This window comes from Ruditapes philippinarum, unplaced genomic scaffold, assembly GCF_026571515.1.
Source record: "Ruditapes philippinarum isolate M1 unplaced genomic scaffold, ASM2657151v2 ctg3202_1_1_1_1, whole genome shotgun sequence".
Taxonomy (NCBI): Eukaryota; Metazoa; Mollusca; class Bivalvia; order Venerida; family Veneridae; genus Ruditapes; species Ruditapes philippinarum.
In genome coordinates, this window is record NW_026860970.1 from 174,364 (window position 1) to 195,249 (window position 20,886).

The 20,886-nt window shown below is 34.3% G+C and overlaps 1 protein-coding gene across 1 annotated transcript; it reads right to left on the bottom strand.

The window, feature by feature from the left end:
* Nucleotides 1–2,185: 2,185 nt before the first annotated feature.
* LOC132714063 (uncharacterized) lies at nt 2,186–20,656 on the bottom strand. Its single transcript, XM_060696797.1, has 9 exons — nt 20,517–20,656; nt 17,357–17,557; nt 15,026–15,334; nt 10,091–10,283; nt 9,152–9,342; nt 7,814–7,970; nt 6,003–6,127; nt 4,171–4,332; nt 2,186–2,752 (listed from the first exon to the last, which is right to left on the bottom strand). Exons 1-9 carry the CDS (start codon nt 20,586–20,588, stop codon nt 2,186–2,188), a joined length of 1,977 nt encoding a protein of 658 aa, XP_060552780.1. The 5' UTR covers nt 20,589–20,656.
* Nucleotides 20,657–20,886: the final 230 nt, after the last annotated feature.

Below are 20,886 nucleotides of genomic sequence, written 5' to 3' on the forward strand. Positions count from 1 at the left end.
GAACAATGTCTCCCGTTTTGTCTGATCCACCCAACATGCTCCCTCATCCACTTCAAAGGGGGTGGCAGTGATGAGTCAATGGAAATCTTCCTGATTGCAGATTGGTGAGATTACCCTTATGCAACCTTCTTTGCACTGTCTGAATAAACATTGACCCTAGAAGCAATAACGTCAGTACGAAAATGCGTTGCTGTTGCAAACCATCCTTAATTGGCCTGAATAATCAACAAGAGGGCCGTGATGGCCCTGAAATTGCAGCTCACCTGAATATAAAAACTCTCCATGACAAGAAACAAGTAATATTGTAAACTATAAACAAAAGCAGATATAAAAATCACACTTACAAGATGTTTCATGCTAAAAATCTGTGCTCTAGCTCTTTGCTTTTTTTTTAAAGAAGATTTTTTAAAGTTTTTTGATATACATATCAATAAGGAAAATCAATAAACCCCTTGGGCGGGACCAATTTTGACACCAGAGCTTTTATTTGAACAAACTTGGTAGATACCCATTAGAAGATGTTTCATGCTTAATATCTAAGCTCTATCTCTTTGGGTTTTTTTTTTTAAAAGAGATTTTTTAAGTTCTTACTATATACATATAAGGAAAATCAATGACCCCGGGGTGGGCCAATTTTGACCCAAGCACTTTTATTTGAGCAAACTTGGTAAACACTCACTAGAAGATGTTTCATGCCAAATATCTGAGCTCTAGCAGACACCGGATGGATGGACACCAGACAAATTGTGATCACAAAAAGCTCACCTCTTCATTTTGTAACAGGTGAGCTTAAAATTGGTATTGAGTTCATAAAGTCCTTCAGGCCATTATGAACATCTTCGAGCCATTATCCCATAATGGCGAGCAGCAACCAATTATTAACCTCTAAATTAGAGGACCTCAAGGTTACATGCAAAATATTTATGCTCTTTTTTTAAGATTTCAAGATAGCTTCTTTAAGCTCCTGTATTAAACAGGAATAAATATAAGAATGTTCTTAAAGGGACACATAAAGCCTTCATATAAAGTTTGGCAAAAATCTATAACACAGTTAAGCAGATTCTTATTACCACATAGGAAAATTTTCATATTGTCACAAATGCTCACAAGTTAGGACGTTTGATCAGGTCTACAAAGATATTGTTTTATAAACAGTTACTTGTAATTTTTTAATTATACAATTATTAATCTTTTTATCAATAATTGTTTAAAAAGCATAAAACAGATTTAACCACATATAAGCACGCAATCTCATGTTTAGTGTTTATTAGAAGTCTAAAAACAAATCTTGTAGTTCAACTTCTGACATTTTTGTATTCACATCAGTTTTCATAATCATACACTAAACAAAAGAAACATTGATACAACAAAAATTTTATGCATATTGCTCATTGAAAGAAATAATTATCATGAAGTGTTAATATTTTACAGTAAACAAATTACATAAAAGTAAATAGTTTACATAACACAAGAGTTCTGACTCCATAAAAACCAAAAACAAAGTTAATGTTTTCCAATAACATTAAAAGAAACAATTCAACCCTGACCATATTTTTTTACATTAATTCCACCTTTTTTTTAAATTTTTTTATTTACGATCCATATTTTCAAAAACTTTCCCTTTTGAAAAATCCTATAACCTTAAAAATTTTTAGGCAAATAAAGAAAAATATTCTTGTTCACTTTCACCACTAGTATTTTTCTTTTCTTTGCCTTTAATATCTAAGGATTCTTCTTTCACTCCTTTTGTTGCTACTTTGATATTCATTGACTGTTTACGAGAGGTTTGTGGGCACACATATACACGGTCAGCTTTTACTTCATTTGCAGTTGATTTCTTTACAGCATTCTTAGGTATTGGTTTATCAACAGGAACTTTCTGGATTGCTTCTACATTATCAGGGCTAACAAAGCATTCTGTGCCTGTACTTGTCTCATCCAGAGGTATAATATCAGAAGTATCTTTTGTGCTACAGCTGGTAATATTAATGTAAAGAGGCTTTAGTTTTCCATTTTAATATTTGCAATTCCTGCAGTAGATGTTTGATTATTTTCACTCGGAGTCAAAAATTTTTTTTGTTTTTGTTATCTAATCCTTTTAATTATTTTTCATTAAAAAGGTCCAACACCCGTTACTACCCTTTTTTGGACCCAATCAGTTATTTTTTCATTTGTCCCAGACCAATCAACTAAGGTCGTTATTCAATGTATTCTGTGGAGTATTCAAAGGTTGTGAATTTAAGGCAGCTGTGTTTTGAAACATTTGCATTGGAACATTTTGACCCGTTACAAAATTTATATAAGGTAAACCAGTCATGTTATGTGGTAAAATATATGGCGTCATTATCCCTTGGTTAGAAATATAACACAGAGGAGAAGGATTCTGTATCATAGGGTTTGTTCCAACATTATTACCTGGTGCAACATGATTACATAAATTATTTTTCAAGTTCTCCATTTCTTTCTTTATGCCATTCAACTGATCTTCAACTTTATCCATTACAACATCATTCACCATTGATGATTTCTTTTCTGTTTTACTGTTTGTTTTCTTAATATTTATTTTTTTTGGTACTGCACTAGAAGTATTAGCAGGTTTAACACATGATCCCAGAGAACTGTCAGAATTATTCTCTTCATTATCTAGTGATTCTGAAATACCATCATCAATAATGAGTTGTTTTTTTAAATCTTCAATTTCAGCATCTAATTTCTCCACTTTTTTGCTATGCTCCTCTTTCAGGTCAGAAATCTACAATATTAACAAAAATTCTTAGTTATATCTTCGTTATATTTTATTTAAACAAACCATGGCAAGGTGGTTATGGTCATTGTCTTCAAACCAATTTTCCCTCACCACTTTAGGTTCCAATTCTGCCAGAGACTTTGGATTCTTTCATGCCTTATCAGTGATCAATCTAGAAATTCCATATAATGTGTCCGAGGATGCACATGTTTGAAAACAATAAATCATGAAGCATAATCAATGAGTCATGTACCATAATCAATGCATCACATAGCATAATCAATGCATCATGTAGCATAATCAATGCGTCATGTAGCATTATCAATGCATCATGTAACATAATCAATGCGTCATGTAGCATTATCAATGCGTCATGTAGCATTATCAATGCGTCATGTAGCATTATCAATGCATCATGTAACATAATCAATGCGTCATGTAGCATTATCAATGCATCATGTAACATAATCAATGCGTCATGTAGCATTATCAATGCATCATGTAGCATTATCAATGCGTCATGTAGCATTATCAATGCATCATGTAACATAATCAATGCGTCATGTAGCATTATCAATGCGTCATATAGCATTATCAATGCATCATGTAACATAATCAATGCGTCATGTAGCATTATCAATGCGTCATGTAGCATTATCAATGCATCATGTAGCATAATCAATGTGTCATGTAGCATAATAAATGTGTCATGTAACAATATCAATGCATCATGTAGCATAATCAATGCATCATGTAACATAATCAATGTGTCATGTAGCATTATCAATGCATCAAGTAGAACGAAATACATTTTTAACAGCAGACAATTGACAGGCCAAATTATGAGACATCATCATGTATTTTTTTTAACAAGGGATTAAAAATAAAGAGTTATTTTTAGCACTAAATTGACATAATATCTCACATGCATATGCACGGCTTTAATTAGTAATTGGCCGTGGTATATGCAAACACTCAGACATGCCAAAATGTTTCATGACAATTTCTTTTTATAATAGACATTTTTTCTGACTAAAGTTTTGATCAAAATTTTAGTTGAGTTTTTAAATTAAATAATTTAATCAAATTATGAATAAAAAGTAAATTTGACTTGACAGCTAACAAAAGTTTGCTGTAATAGGACCTAAAGACCCAATCTTCAAATTATTTCAAACTGTAACGAAAAAAGAAGCTTGAATAAAACTAATGACCTTTCAAAAACTAGTACATGGTTATCTTCATTGCTTTAAAGAATTTAAACAAATAAGGATCATTAGTAAATTCTAAGGTTTTAGTCATTTTAAATTATTTGTATAACATGTAAACTATTCCCATTCTTCAAAATAAGGCATAAGCAAAGACAAAGAACAATATATCATTATAATTGTGAACAGGCTTAAATTCTTAAATATTATATTACTTACAGTTTTCTCCAGGAACTCAACATATGATTTCTGAAGATTATTATGTGTTTCCATTTTCTTATTGCTTATTTCAAGTTCTCGAATCTTTTTCTTCAACTGCTTCACATCAGAGTTCTCAGGATATGATATTGTAACATTTTCCTGCCCAGCAGTAGGAATTTGCTAAAAATATAACACGAGGCCATGATGAAATTACCAATCAAATATTTCATCTTAAAGCACTGAATGTCATCATTTGAACCAAAATAAGAGTTGGTCTACAATATAATTCTACAAAAGAATATAACCTCTAGGTCTTGCAGTTAATAGAAGTACATTTTAAAGCAGTTTTCCATTATAAGTCTATGTAAAATTGGGGTATGAGAAAAACAAAAGTTTTAAAACAAGAGCTGTTGGTACAGTTTGCTTGACTTCTCAGGGAATGATAGTTAAACAAGAGCCTGGATAATGTAAGATTTTCTAAGGTAAAAAAGGGCAATAATTCTCTCAAAATTCATGCTAGAGTTGTAGGACTTAAAGATACCTTTTTTATACTCTCAAATAAGTGTGTGAAGTTTCAACTGATCCCTTTAAGTAGTTTTGAAGATACCAACTTGCATGCAAAAAACTAAACCAAAGTGTGACACAGACACTGATGCCTGGGTAAGTACAATAGCTCTCCCTATACTTCGGATAGACAAGTTTTAAAGAAAAGTTATGAAACTCTGCACCAGTGACCCCCAAGAACAGGCCAATTTTCACTCTAGGGTCATAAATTGAACAGTCAAACTTGTAGTTGACCACTTAACAATACTACACAAATACCAGAGTTTTGGAAAAGACAAAGGTTTTTAAAGGTATTCCTTTATGAGACAATATAACATCTAATGTTTTTTTAATTCTGGGGCCAGGTCAATCTTGGTCAGAGTCATTTTCATTTGAACAAAATTAACAAAGGTTAGTTATAGTTTTCCTATATGAGACTATGTGATCGTAAAATAAAGTGAGCCCCTAGGCAGAAGCAATTTTGACCCCAGGATCATGATTTGAAGAACTTGGTTGAAGTCCGAATGACAATGCTTAACACTAAACATCTAAGCTCTAGACCTTTTTTTATAGTGAAGAAAACTGTTAAAGTCTAATGCTATATGAATGTATGATAATATCATGTGTTCCTAGGGTCAAGGCTAATTTCCACCACAGGCTCATGAATTGAGAAAACTTTGTAGAGGTCCACAAGATGCTCCCCATCAAATATGTTTGTTTGTTTGTTTGGGGTTTTACGTCATATCGCCACAGTATAGGTCATATCGCGACGTTCCAGTTTTACTGGTGGAGGAAGACCTCAGGTGCCCTTCCGTGCATTATTTCAGGCACGAACAGGCACCTGAGTAGAACCACCGAGATTCCGTAACCAAATTGTTTGTTTGTTTGTTTGTTTCATTTTACGCCTTTTTCCAACAGTATTTCAGTCATATAGGCGGGTAGTTTCCTAACTATCATTCCTGGAGAGTTACACCAGTACTAGACTACCTTCCTCCGCGCTAAACTACCAAAGCATCTCCCGGGGATCGAACCCACGCCAGAGAGGTTACTGGATTAGAAGTCATCGACTCTAACCCCTCGACCACGGAGGCGGTTCCGTAACCAAATTTGTAATTCTCAATACCAAGGACCAAAATTGTTAAGTACATTTAGCCATATCCTGTATAGCACATAGATATAATATTTATATGTATCAGTAGGGCCAATTTCAGTGATAAATATTGTTGACTAACTTTTTAGCTTCAAAAAGGTTAAAGTTAACCAAATTCATTGGAGCTATTGACAATGAAATATCATAATATTTTTACCTCAGCTGTATATGTGGACAGCACATTTCCATGTTCATCTTCCTCTACATATAAAACATCATCATGTTCACCAAGTCCTGTATCAGTGTATGGTCTCTTGGAAGGACTACATCCACTAACATATTCTATGAATAGTTGAAAAAGACAATTTACCAAAGTTTAAACATGAAGTTGCAAAATATTTATATTTTTAATTTTTCTGATTTTTGTTGCTGCAAATTTAATGTTGAAATGTGGCCAGAAATAAGACAAACACCAATAGCTTGTTGTACACACATATCACATGCTTACCACAGTTTAATGAAATCTGTCAACTCTGCCATGAGATATCTGCCTTAAACTATGATAACAACAAACCTACATGTTCACTCCTATACACATCCTTTAACTGTGTCTGCAGTGGTGTATCATCAATTAATCATTATTTACAATTTCTTATATGTTGTTGTCTCCATAGAAATGACAGATTTGTTAAGGCTGTTTTCAATGTAAACCTTATTTCATAATAAGCTGTCTATGAAATAAGCTAATACTGTCTTAAATTTAAAGCAGAGAACAATTTCTGAATGTCAACCACTGTTCAACCTTCAGTTCAATGTTTTCTTTATAATTGCTATGGTACCAAAATTTAATGTCTTAAGACAGTTTGGTAATTTCTTATGTTATGGTTGAGTGCAACCGCGGACAAAATTTCCAAGGAATGCATCTTTTGCTCTATTGTATAAAGCATTGGTCCTTTGTGTGCAAGCTTGTGATCAGCAGACATTTTCACAAAAAATCTTACAACAATTTATTGTCGTAAGAGAAATCTTACGATAAATCTCCTTTTCACAAAAAATCTTAAGAAAATCTAAGTGCAAAATCTGTCGTAACTTTACGATAGGTCTTCCCCGTTCGTAAGTGTAATTTTTTCTCTCTTAAGGGTTAAATATCATGTATCTCTTACCTAATCTGAATAAAAATAAACAAAAAGTTAGAGGACAACTAAATACAAAGCAAACAGTATGCTATAAATAACACAAATTGAGATATAATTATTTTTCAACATATATTTGTGACCTCATGACTTGATGACGTCACGATGGAGAGGGTTATGAATAGTTTAAAATAATGTGAACTCCATACTGTAGACTAGTATTATTGAAAACTTATAATTTGTACAATTGGTGAGTTCGATTTCATTGCCAGCATAAACTAGTGGTACCTTTTTATTTATTAATAACATAGTATACCTTCTTTCTGAATCTTTTAGATATATATATAATTATCTTCAATCAAGATATAAATTAGATCTAAATCTATATTAGTTTGAATCATTTTTTGTTCTTATTGAAATTTGATTGTGTTCAATACATATTTAAAGCTCTTTATTACTTGATTTTAAAACCGGAATCAAATATAGAGCATGCACATCACTATCAAATAAACGTTGCTAGGGATGTTTTTGTCATAAGATTTATCGTAAGTGAATTTTTTATCTTAAGATAAAATTTTAACTTACAAGTGGCTTTGTGAAAATGACTTAAGATTTAACTTACCATTATCGTAAGTGAAAAACTTAAGATAAATCGTAAGATTTTTTGTGAAAATGTCTGCAGGTGTTTGAATCCAACTCGTGGCTGTTTATGTTAGAAATTAAAAAATGTTCTTAAAGAGAGGGTTATTACAAATACCAGCTTGGAAGAAACACAAAAATTATTACTTAGTACAATAGCTGTGTTGCTAAAATATGTTGAAAGGGAATATATCCAACAGTTGTCATGATTTAACACCAGTTTGAAACAGTGTTTGAATTATCATCAAATACTTACTTGAAGGACTAATATTGACAGTGTCTGGTATGCTATTCATTCCAATAACCTGGAAATCTGGTGTACTGTCAGTATCTGACATGCGCATTTCTATACCATGTAGTGTGTTCTGAATTTCATAGGTAGTTGTCCTGTGAGATGATACTGGATTGACGTCCTGAAATAATAAAATCATATACATATATTCGTTTAGTAATAATCCTGATAACATTAACTATTTGAGTTTAATAACTTGGATTTCAAGACAGATATTGACCACAGGCAATGTTACATTTGCATGTTCAACATATTTTCATTTTCAAAATATGTTAAGACAGAGGAAAAGCTGTAAGTGGTTCATAGGTAAACTTTACATAAAATATAGTAGTGATAGGAACAACACATTGTTTAACAACTGAAGAAAGAGGGTGAAAGGAACTTGAGGAAGCATAAAAAAAAACCCCAAAACACTAGTTACACTCTTTCTTTAAATCATTTTATAGGTACAAATATTGAACAAATTTCATCTCAAGGCTAACTATATAACACTACAAATAATCACAAAAGATCTTTGGACTGACATTTTTTAAATAAGATTTCAATATCCATGCACAACTTGGTACATGAATGTAGGCATAGACAACAGATGATGTATAACTTGGTACATGAATGTAGGCATATACAACAGATGATGTATAACTTGGTACATGAATGTAGGCATAGACAACAGATGATGTATAACTTGGTACATGAATGTAGGCATAGACAACAGATGATGTATAACTTGGTACATGAATGTAGGCATATACAACAGATGATGTATAACTTGGTACATGAAAGTAGGCATATACAATAGATGATGTATAACTTGGTACATGAATGTAGGCATATACAACAGATGATGTATAACTTGGTACATGAATGTAGGCATATACAACAGATGATGTATAACTTGGTACATGAATGTAGGCATATACAATAGATGATGTATAACTTGGTACATGAATGTAGGCATATACAACAGATGATGTATAACTTGGTACATGAATGTAGGCATATACAACAGATGATGTATAACTAGTTATTTCAGGAGAGGTAAAAAATGTGTACATGTATAGAAGATACAACCAAACTGGAAAAGCAAACTGTCCCCCAAACAATATAATTCAACATTAATTTTAATAAAGATACTGTTTATTCTACATCATTTACACATGTCCAGAAAACGGATATGTTCCCAATGGTGTCAATTAAGATTTTTTTGGGGATGTACAGACCTGTCCCAGAAAAAAACAATAAAAAACAAACTCTGATGAATGATAGGTTTTCTTTAAGAACAATAAAGTAAAAACAATCTACCTGTGCTATATGAACTTGAAAACTGGAGCCAAATGCATTCAAATGTCTCTCATAATGTATGAATGTATCACAACGTCTTTCTATGGCATTAGAACATGCAAAACAATGCCAGTGACCTCCACTGAACGTCTTATTATGAATGACTTTGGTATCAATTTCACATTTATTAAAGCAACGCAGTATTTTCAGACCTGAAATGCAAACCATCTTTTATAAAGCATTAATATGGCAACTTTGAACAACGTTCCACTGCAGTTGTAACTAACTATAAATGAACTACTTATAAATGTAACAACTTAATGCACATCATCCATATTACCAGAGTGCTAAAGTCAACATTCATTTGCCACTTACAAATAGGCATTTTCATAATCTTATCAGACCTTTAACTTTGCCTATAGAGACTTGAATTGCAATACTACAATAGGAAACATTTGTGCCAAGTTAAAAGTATAAATTCTTGTCCTTTAACATTTGACCTATAGAGTACAGACCTGGTTTATTAGTGCTCAGCTTGTGTTGATGAACATTTATATCAAGTATTATAATACTGAACATTTGTAATGTCGCTTTTCATTAGATATTTGTGACATCGAATCTATCTGATTTTAAAATTCATGAATAAATTTCATTTGTCTCTTAAAAAAAAGGAAGTTTGCTAGAAAGATTCTTCACATGTTACAGTATATGACCTTATATAAACAGTTCTTTGCAATATAATCCAAGCAATTATATGCAGACAACTGTTTTTATATGGCCATAGAACCTGTCAACAATGTTTATATAAACTAATAGTAATAATATAACCCCTCTATGCTAGGGAAGTTAATTTTTCTCTGGACAAAAGTGGATGTCACCTTCCTGTCTATCATAGGCGTTCCCATATTACATGTTTTTCAAACTGGCATTCAATAGAAATCTCTTGTAATGAATACTTACCAGAAAACTCCAAAGCTTTGTCAACATGTTGTTTTGTGTAATGTGCCTTCAGGAGTGATACATCTGTGTATGAGTCTGTTTTAGAGCAGAATGGACAATGCATGTGTGAGTCTACCACAGCACAATCTTCATCATAACATTCTACTGGCGTAAATTCCCCCTCTGTGCCCTTCAATCGAACACTTGCATGTGTCTATTTATAAAAAATAACAACAGTCTCATGTAATTTTTCTTAACATATTTAATATAAGCTTTCCACTCACCACTCAAACCCTGTCAGGAACTTAAAATTCTTTCATGTGAGGAAGCTTTCCAGCTAGCTTATCAAATGTTGGTGGTTCTACTCAGTCAGGGCTGTAACAAACCACCAAACTTTTGTGGGTTCCTGAACTTCTAAAGAAAATCGGATACAGAAATTTGCCTGCCGATTTTCTACTTTTAGTTACAATGACCTTGACCTTGAGACCCAAAAGCAATCCCAAGCTTCACAAAAGCTTACTATACACCAAATTTCACTAAAATATCTCTTTCCAAACTCTAGTTATTTACCTGAAAATGATTTTCTATTTTTACTATGTGACCTTGACCTTAGGGGCACAAAAGTAATACTGGGCCAGATCTTCATAAAGCTGAATTACTATACACCACATTGCATTAATAAACTCTAGTTATTGACAGGAAACTAATTTTCTATTTTTAGTAACAGTGACATTGACCCTTGGGGGCTCAAAAGCAATCCCAAAATGAAATGTTGGAGTAGCTGCACACAAAAGAAATTGTTCACTCTATATTCTATATAAGGAGAAAAAACAAAAGGCCATAATTAGGTTAACCCATTACTTCATGAGCGTTTTGTGAAAAATGGCTGTTTTCATTGAAAAGTCTCCCGTTACAAGTTCAAATTGCTATAATACTATAAAAACTGCTTCAACACTAATCAAACTTGGCACAAATGTTGACTGGACCATTGCCCTTACAACAACATGCTCAGGCTTAAATATTCTTTTACCATGGCAACAAGGGGACATGTCAAAATTGCCAAAAATCACTATTTTGCGTTGATTTTTTCCATCAAAATTGATTTCAAAGTGCTGCAACTTCTTAACGGATTGAGATAGAGTCAAATGCTTTTCAGCGTTGGTTACACCTTACCTTATGATCAATCTGGGGTCATTTATAGTCTCTCACAAGTCCAAAATTTTCTTGGCGATGAGGGGGACTCCGCCCCCCTTTCAAACCCCCCAAACAGAAGGGGGCACATCCCCCTTCTGGCAACCCCCTGATGTATCTTTTGGTTGGGGGGCCGCGCCGAAAAAGTGGTCACTTTTTTTAACAACATTTCTCAAACAAAAAAAAAGTGTTGGGGGCCTAAATAAGGCATTTTTTCACCATTTGAGACAACAAAAAGGGGGGCGTGAAAAAGGCGTTAAAAGGCGTGTATATCCGCGTAATGGGTTAACAGAAAATGATAAAAATACTTGAAATTACCCAAAATTGTGTTTTTCCATGTTTAAACATGGCCTGTCATATAAATGTGAAGAAAAATTGTTGTTCTGTAGATTTTTTGATTATTTTCATTAACCCATTACTTCATGAGCATTTTGTGAAAAATGGCTGTTTTCATTGAAAAGTCTCCCGTTACAAGTTCAAATTGCTATAATACTATAAAAACTGCTTCAATACTAATCAAACTTGGCACAAATGTTGACTGGACCATTGCCCTTGCAACAACATGCTCAGGCTTAAATATTCTTTTACAATGGCAACGAGCGGACATCTCAAAATTGCCAAAAAATCACTATTTTGCGTTGATTTTTTCCATCAAAATTGATTTCAAAGTGCTGCAACTTCTCAATGGATTGAGATAGAGTCAAATGCTTTTCAGCGTTGGTTACACATTACCTTATGATCAATCTGGGGTAATTTATAGCCTCTCACAAGTCCAAAATTTTCTTGGCGATCCCCCTTCAAACCCCTCAAACAGAAGGGGGCACATCCCCTTTCTGGCAACCCCCTGATGTATCTTTTGGTTGGGGGGCCGCGCCGAAAAAGTGGTCGCTTTTTTATAACAACATTTCTCAAACAAAAACAAGTGTTGGGGGCCTAAATAAGGCATTGTTCACCATTTGAGACAACAAAAAAAGGGGGGTGAAAAAGGTGTTAAAAGGTGTGTATATCGCTTAATGGGTTAAAATTTACCCAATCACAAAACCCCCAGCAATATGATCCAGGGCACTTGATGACAAAGCTTCTACAAAAGTTTGCTCAAAATCCCTTGAGAAATGTAGGAGGATTTGTGCACAGAAGAAATCTATAAGGCTTGCCCTTTGACATACCTCTAATAACCATTTTTGTGTGGAAGCCTGGTTAACAAGAACCGGCTGAACCGGCTGATGCTCCCCGAGAAGGATTTGGACACAGGAAAGTATAAAAAAATGAACAAAGGGCAAAAACTCCAAAATTAGGCAAGGCAGAGTTAAGTTTTTTTGCACTGCACTTCTACTTAATGAGATCTATCTATCTATCTATCTATGAAGTTTCGTGATGATATCTCTTATAGTTTTAGAGTTATGTCCTGGGTAAAGTTCAAAGTGTAAATATGAACAAAGGGCAATAACTCCAAAATTACGCAAGGCAGAGTTACGGTTCTTGTGCACTGCACATCTACTCAATGAGATCTATCTACCTACAAAGTTTCATGTTGATAACTCTTATTGTTTTAGAGTTATGCCCCGGAAAAAGTTCAAAGTGTAAAAATAAACAAAGGGCAATCATTCAAAAATTAGGAAGGGTAGAGTTATGGTTCTTGTGCATAGCACACCAACTCAATGAGATCTATGTACCTACAATGTTTCATGTTGATACCTCTTATAGTTTTAGAGTAATGTTGCAGACAAAGTGTAACATTTGTTGAATTTATATCCCCCGCCGAGTACTGGTTTTTATTTACACAACAACTGAAGACATAAGGCTTTATTTATATATTAATCATGGCATAAACAGTAATATTCTTTGAACTTGATAAATATTCAGGGCAATAACAGAGCCATAACTTTGTGTTAAATAGTAATATCTGGAAATGCCAATGAGATGTATGCATACTACATAACTAATCAAGGGCCATAAATCTGAGTTATAAGTATCTGACCGGAACAAGGCGACTTTATGCACATCTCTTCTTAGTATCCCATAAAGTTTCATTGAATTCCAGCCAGTAGTTACAGAGAAGTAGCACGGAAACGATTATTGCTCTGGTTGTATACTGCCTAAGTTATCAAAGGTCATAACTCTAAGTTAAAATGTCTGACCCGAACAAGGCGACAATATGCGCATCTCCTCTTGGTATTGAAGGTTCCAATAAAGTTTCATTGAATCCCCCCCAGTAGTTGCAGAGAAGTAGTGAGGAAACGAATATTTTTCTATATGGATACTGCATAACTAATCAAGGGCCATAACTCTGAGTTAAAGTGTCTGACCCCAACAAGGCAACGCTATGCGCATCTTCTCTTGGTATTGAAGGTTCCCATAAAGTTTCATTGAATTCCAGCCAGTAGTTGCAGAGCAGAAGCGCGGTAAAGGTTTTTGCTCTATATGCATACTTCATAACTAATCAAGGGCCATAACTCTGAGTTTAAGTGTCTGACCCGAACAAGGCGACGATATGTGCATCATTCTCCTCTTGGTATTGAAGGTTCCCATAAAGTTTCATTGAATTCCAGCCAGTAGTTGCAGAGAAGTAGCGCTGAAACAATTATTTCTCTATATGCATACTGCATAACTAATCAAGGGCCATAACTCTGAGTTAAAGTGTCTGACCGGAACAAGGCAATGATATGCGCATCTCCTCTTGGTATTGAAGATTCCCATAAAGTTTCGTTGAATTCCAGCTAGTAGTTGCAGAGAACTAGCGCAGAAACGATTTTTACTCCATATGCATACTGCATAACAAATCAAGGGCCATAACTCTGAGTCAAAGGGTCTGACCAAAACAAGCTGGCGATATGCGCATCTCCTCTTGGTATTGAAGGTTCCCATAAAGTTTCGTTGAATTCCAGCCAGTAGTTGCAGAGCAGTAGTGCGGAAACAATTTTTACTCTATATGCCTACTACATAACTAATCAAGGGCCATAACTCTGAGTCAAAGGGTCCGACCGGAACAAGCTGACGATATGCGCATCTCCTCTTGATATTGATGATTCCCATAAAGTTTCGTTGAATTTCAGCCAGTAGTTGCAGAGAACTACTCCGGAAATGAAATTTTACTCTATATGCATATTACATAACTAATCAAGGGCCATAACTCTGAGTTAAAGGGTCTGACCGGAACAAGCTGACGATATGCGCATCTCCTCTTGATATTGATAATTCCCATAAAGTTTCGTTGAATTCCAGCCAGTAGTTGCAGAGAACTACTCCGGAAACAAAATTCGGAGGGACGGATGGACAACGCCAAAACTATATCCCCCTCCCGATTCCATCGGCGGGGGATAACAAAGGGCAATAATTCAAAAATTAGGCAAATATATCAGAGCCTTATTATTATCAGGGTTTGAGGACTTGGTCCTCAAAATAGAGTTTACAAACCTGTTTTTCCATGCTAGCATTAGCAAAACTATGCACAGGTACAGCAACAATATCAGGTTCTGTCTTGTAAATGGCTTACAGGTTTTAGCAAACATCTCATTCGGAACTTGTCCAGTAATGAGACAAAATTTAACAAGTTGTTGAAGACGCAAAAGCTTAACAATGTCAAGGTGTGTAGTATACTTTTCACATTTCTTTGAATAGCCTACCTATCTTGTGTATTATTTATCTGAAATATTTGTATCCTTTACATTTATGATACATGCAGTGCATATTTCATTTTAACACAATTTAAGAAAGAATTATGTCATGTAAAAAGTACATATATGTAAAATTTGGACGTTTACAAACCTGTTTATCCATGCTAGCATTAGCAAAAACTATACACAGGTGCAACAACAATATCAGGTTCTGTCTTGTAAATGGCTTACAGGCTTTAGCAAACATCTCATTTGGAACTTGTCCAGTAATTTCATAGTAAAGTGACATCAACTGATGAATATCCATATCTTCAAGTTTCTGATCTTTTCTCGGTTGAGCAATCAATGCAGGTATTTCATGAACATCTTTTAATTGTAATGCCAAGTTTGACAAATCTTTCCCTTTTAAACTTGCAGATTTTTTCAGCACAAGTCCTTTTCTTACATGTTCTGCAGAATCCTGCAAAAAGACCAAATGCTTTGGTTAAACAACTTAACACATATATGTTTAGGAATGTAAATATTTTCCTTTCATATTCTTTACCGATGTAAGTGTCAGAGGGCATTTAACCCCCGAACTACATCTTAACTTTGGAATTGTTATTATGTTAATGTATTATTTAATTGGCATAGTGGGAAATTAAGCTTACAATGTTGTAAACCTTCCTGCAATATGACAACTGTTTTTATGCTTTGATTATTATAATGTTTCATTTAAGATGCTATCATATTTTCTCTAATTAATGCCCCAACTAAAAGACATTCTTAAATCAGTGACAGTTTAAACTAATAAAACAGTGTATCAGAGAACAAAACTAGAACTATCACTAAATGTGATTAATACCCCCACAAGACTGCTTCGGAAATGAGGATATTACTAGTAACAGAATACCTTGTAAAAGAATTGAAATATAGAGTTATGGTTGTGGGCAATTAAAGATAGTTGTTGTTCTTATATGTTGCATTTCCTTTCAATGTGGTTGGCCATTGATGAAGTTTAATTGAATTACTCTGTAATAAGTCCAGAAAGACAAAGAAAAGGAACAAAGGGCAATAACTCTATAAATACTGAAGATAGAGTTATAGTTCTTGTGCACTGCACTTCCTCTTATTGTGCTTGACCATTGTATGAAGTTGTTTTGAATTCCAACCAGTATGTTTTAAGTTATGCTCCTGACAAGGAAAAGTATCAAAGGGCAGTAACTCTGTATTTTGTCAAAATGGAGTTATGGCTCTTGTGCACTGCACTTCCTTTTAATGTTCTTGACAACTGTATGAAGTTGTATTGAATTCCAAACAGTAGTTTTCAAGTTATGCTCTGAACAAGGAAAAGTAACAAAGGGCAATAACTCTGTAATTAATCACGATGGAGTTATGGTTCTTGTGCACTGCACTTTCTCTCAATGTGCTTGACCATTGTATGAAGTAATATTGAATTCCAACCATTAGTCTTCAAGTTATGGTCGGGACAAAAAAGGCAATGGAAAAGTAACAAAGGGCAATAACTCTGTAATTACTTTAGATAGAGTTATGGTTCTTATGCACTGCACTTCCCCTTATTGTGTTTGACAATTGTATGAAGTTGTTTTGAATTCCAACCAGTAGTTTTCAAGTTATGCCCCGGACAAGGAAAAGTAACAAAGGGCAATAACTCTGTAATTAGTCAAGATAGAGTTATGGTTCTTATGCACTGCACTTCCTCTCAATGTGCTTGACCATTGTATGTAGTTATACTGAATTCCAACCATTAGTCTTCAAGTTATGGTCCGGACAAAAAAAATCAATGGAAAAGTAACAAAGGGCAATAACTCTGTAATTACTTTAGATAGAGTTATGGTTCTTGTGCACTGCACTTCCCCTTATTGTGTTTGACAATTGTATGAAGTTGTTTTGAATTCCAACAAGTTGTTTTCAAATTATGCTCCAGACAAAAAAAAATAACAAAGGGCAATAACTCTGTAATTAGTCAAGATAGAGTTATGGTTCTTATGCACTGCACTTCCTCTCAATGTGCTTGACCATTGTATGTAGTTATATTGAATTCAAACTATTAGTCTTCAAGTTATGGTCCGGACAAAAAAAAGCAATGGAAAAGTAACAAAGGGCAATAACTCTGTAATTACTCTAGATAGAGTTATGGTTCTTGTGCACTGCACTTTCCCTTATTGTGTTTGACAATTGTATGAAGTTGTTTTGAATTCCAAACAGTAGTTTTCAAGTTATGCCCCGGACAAGGAAAAGTAACAAAGGGCAATAACTCTGTAATTAGTCAAGATAGAGTTATGGTTCTTGTGCACTGCACTTCCTCTCAATGTGCTTGACCATTGTATGTAGTTATATTGAATTCAAACTATTAGTCTTCAAGTTATGGTCCGGACAAGGAAAATGCAACGGACGTCTGGACCGACCAACCGCCCGACCGACCACCGGGTGACTCCTATATACCCCCCCAAACTCCGTTTTTGGGGGTATAATAACTTACATTAACTATTCTGTTACATCCTTTACTCTTCTTGTGGTTTAATGCCTTGTGTTTAGGTGGACGTATTACAGGGCATGGCTCATGATTATGGTTACTGTCTATATGAACATAAACCAAAATAAACCGCTTTGTTTCTTCACTGAAATTTTCTTTTAACTTTTCAGCCATTTTCATCTTTGTGTATTTTCTTGCATTTTCAGGCTGAAAGTCAAAGTTGCTAAATTTAAACATGAACTTAAAAGACCTGACAAAGTAAAGCAAAATTAATTCACATTGATAAAAATATCCCATCAGATTTATACTAAAGGGGTGTTTATCTAAATAAAACTTGCTTTTGAAAATCATAGAAGGACTGTCGGAGGACAGTAAGGCTTGACTATTCGAAAAAGTTGTCACAAGGGTATTTTATTGAGTATAATAATGCTTACCTATATATACATAAAATTGACCAAAAAGGTACAAAGGCTTGTCATTCAGATGTTTTATCAAGTACATAACTACTTTATTATTATGAATGCATAAAACTGTCCTGAACTAGAACTGCCACTATCATGGCGTGAATACCCCCGCATACCACTTTGTCAGAATCAACAGTGGCCATTAAGAGCTCAAGGACAACCTCCCTGCCAAATCTGAGGTTACTAAGCCAGTGCATTGCTAAGTTATGTATTCTACATGCTTCAAATGTGAAAATGTCAAAATCAATACATTGCGGACAGGACATTCTTTAGCAATTGAGAAGAAAAGCTTTTTTTTGTCAAGGTCCCTGTGACCTTGACCTTTGACCCAGTGACCTCAAAATCAAAAGGGGTCACCTTATAGTCATGATCAACATCCATACCAAATATGAAGACTGTGGGTCAAAGGAATCTTAAGTTAATGGGTGGACAAACTTTTTGAAGTCAAAGTCCCTATGACCTTGACCTTTGATCCAGTGACCTCAAAATCAAAAGGGGTCATCTACTAATCATGACTAACCTCCATGCCAAATATGAAGACTAAGGGTCAAAGGAATCTTAAGTTATTGGGCGGACAAGCTTTTTGAAGTCAAGGCCCCTGTGACCTTGACCTTTGACCCAGTGACCTAAAAATCAATAGGGGTCATCCACTAATCATGACTAACCTCCATGCCAAATATGAAGACTGTAGGTCAAAGGAATCTTAAGTTATTGGGCGGACAAGCTTTTGGAAGTCAAGGCCCCTGTGACCTTGACCTTTGACCTGGTGACCTCAAAATCAATAGGGGTCATCTACTAATCATGACTAACCTCCATGCCAAATATGAAGACTAAGGGTCAAAGGAATCTTAAGTTATTGGGCGGACAAGCTTTTTGAAGTCAAGGCCCCTGTGACCTTGACCTTTGACCTGGTGACCTCAAAATCAATAGGGGTCATCTACTAATCATGACTAACCTCAATGTCAAATATGAAGACTAAGGGTCACAGGAATCTTAAGTTATTGGGCGGACAAGCTTTTTGAAGTCAAGGCCCCTGTGACCTTGACCTTTGACCTAGTGACCTCAAAATCAATAGGGGTCATTTACTAATCATGACTAACCTCCATGCCAAATATGAAGACTAAGGGTCAAAGGAATCTTAAGTTATTGGGCGGACAAGCTTTTTGAAGTCAAGGCCCCTGTGACCTTGACCTTTGACCTAGTGACCTCAAAATCAATAGGGGTCATCTACTAATCATGGCTAACCTCCATGCCAAATATGAAGACTAAGGGTCAAAGGAATCTTAAGTTATTGGGCGGACAAGAAAAAACCGACGGACGGACGGCCGGACAAGCTGATTCCAGTATACCCCCCTTACAACTTTGTTGTGCGGGGGTATAAAAAGGCACAAACCCTTCAGTAGTTATAGAGATAACAGCTTACAAGCAAAACTTTACCATGAATTTCTAAGTTGAAAAAGGGGAGAAAAATCAGCCTAAATGCAAGATAGAATTATTGATCTTCGTCAGTGACCTACAATTATGACCCTAAATGCATATGTGAAGTTTTAAATAAATATCTTTAATAGTTACTGAGATATGTAAAACATTAACCAAGAGACTAAGTAGAAAAGGGAAGATAAATCAGCCTAAATGCAAGATAAAGTCAGTGACATACAATTATGACCCTTCATGCATATGTGAAGTTTCAAATCAAAATCTCTGATAGTTATTGAGATATGTAAAACTTACATGTAAAAATTAACCAAGAGTCTAAGTAAAAAAGGGGGAGATAAACCAGGCTAAATACATGACACAGATATGAGTGCTGTTCAGTGATCATTATTTATGACCACAAGTATACATATGAAGTTACAAGTTTGAATCTTTAATAGTTTCAGAGATATGCAAAACTTGCTTGTTAAAACTTAACCAAGAAAAGGAGATTTTTTTTAGTACAAAAGGGAGCATAATTCTGTCAAAATACATGGCACAGTAATAAATCTTGAGATGTGACCTTCAATACTGTACATGTGTAAAGTTTAAAGTAAATATCTTTGAAGACCTTTAACCAAAATTTCTAAGTTTCAAAGGGGCAAATAATTCTGCAAATAATGAAGGCAGAGTTATGCAACTTTGCAAACTGATGTACATTGTTACAAAGTTTCAATTGAATATCTCAAGCAATAATTGAGATATTTGACAAAATACTTTAACCAATGCAGACGCGGGGGCGACTACAATAGCTCTCCATATTCTTCGAATAGTCGAGCTAAAATAAAAAAGGAGTTAGATTAGCTTGTCAAGATATCTAAGTTTATTTCACTCTTTATAAAATATAACAAATGAACTTTCAGCATCTGAACCTTTTGATGTTCCAAAAGTAATCATTATCTGATCCAATCTTACCAATTGAGCCTCTTTTCCATTTTCAGAGTCCAAAATATCTATATCAAATGCATATCGTACTCTGTGTAGCCTCATTTTTATATCAAAGGTCAACATGCTACATATATGATATCACTGCATTCTACAAATCACTTGATATACCATAACATAGTTAACAAATAAGTTAACACAGTATTTAAACAGTCAAACTTGTCGCAAACATACTATCAATTCACAAAATCAAACTATAATTATTACCTCTTTACTGAACTGTAAAACAAATACTTTACATATCAGAAAGATTAATTTTGAAGAAAAATAAGATAAAAACTTACTGAATATTCTGGAAATTTGAGAACCTTTCTTATCCTGATACAAGCAGGACAACCTAACTTTTTAGAAGACATAACCTTCCTTTTCTTTTCTGGTACATCCCCATGTCCCTGTAGAATATGTATACATAAATAGAACCGTAGTCAATGTGACCATACCACAATGTACATTTTTATAAAACATCAACAACATCACTTCATTTCAAGAAGAAAATTGCTGTAAATCTAATATATCTTTATAAATTGAAATGGAATATAGCCTATTCTTAATGAAAAAAAAATCCCCTTCTTAAAGGTTAAACTATGGCAATTATAGTTCATAGCAATTAACAATGAAATTTTAAAATATTTACTCTGAATTAAGGCAATAAAT

Excerpts from the sequence above, each read along its gene's own strand:
- LOC132714063 (XM_060696797.1), bottom strand. The coding sequence starts at position 20,588 with ATGTCTTCTAAAAAGTTAGGTTGTCCTGCTTGTATCAGGATAAGAAAG. Across the intron at positions 10,284-15,025 it reads ATGCTAGCATGGATAAACAG|ACACATGCAAGTGTTCGATT; the intron begins GTTTGTAAACGT and ends TTTTATAAATAG. Across the intron at positions 2,753-4,170 it reads TTGAGTTCCTGGAGAAAACT|ATTTCTGACCTGAAAGAGGA; the intron begins GTAAGTAATATA and ends TTAATATTGTAG.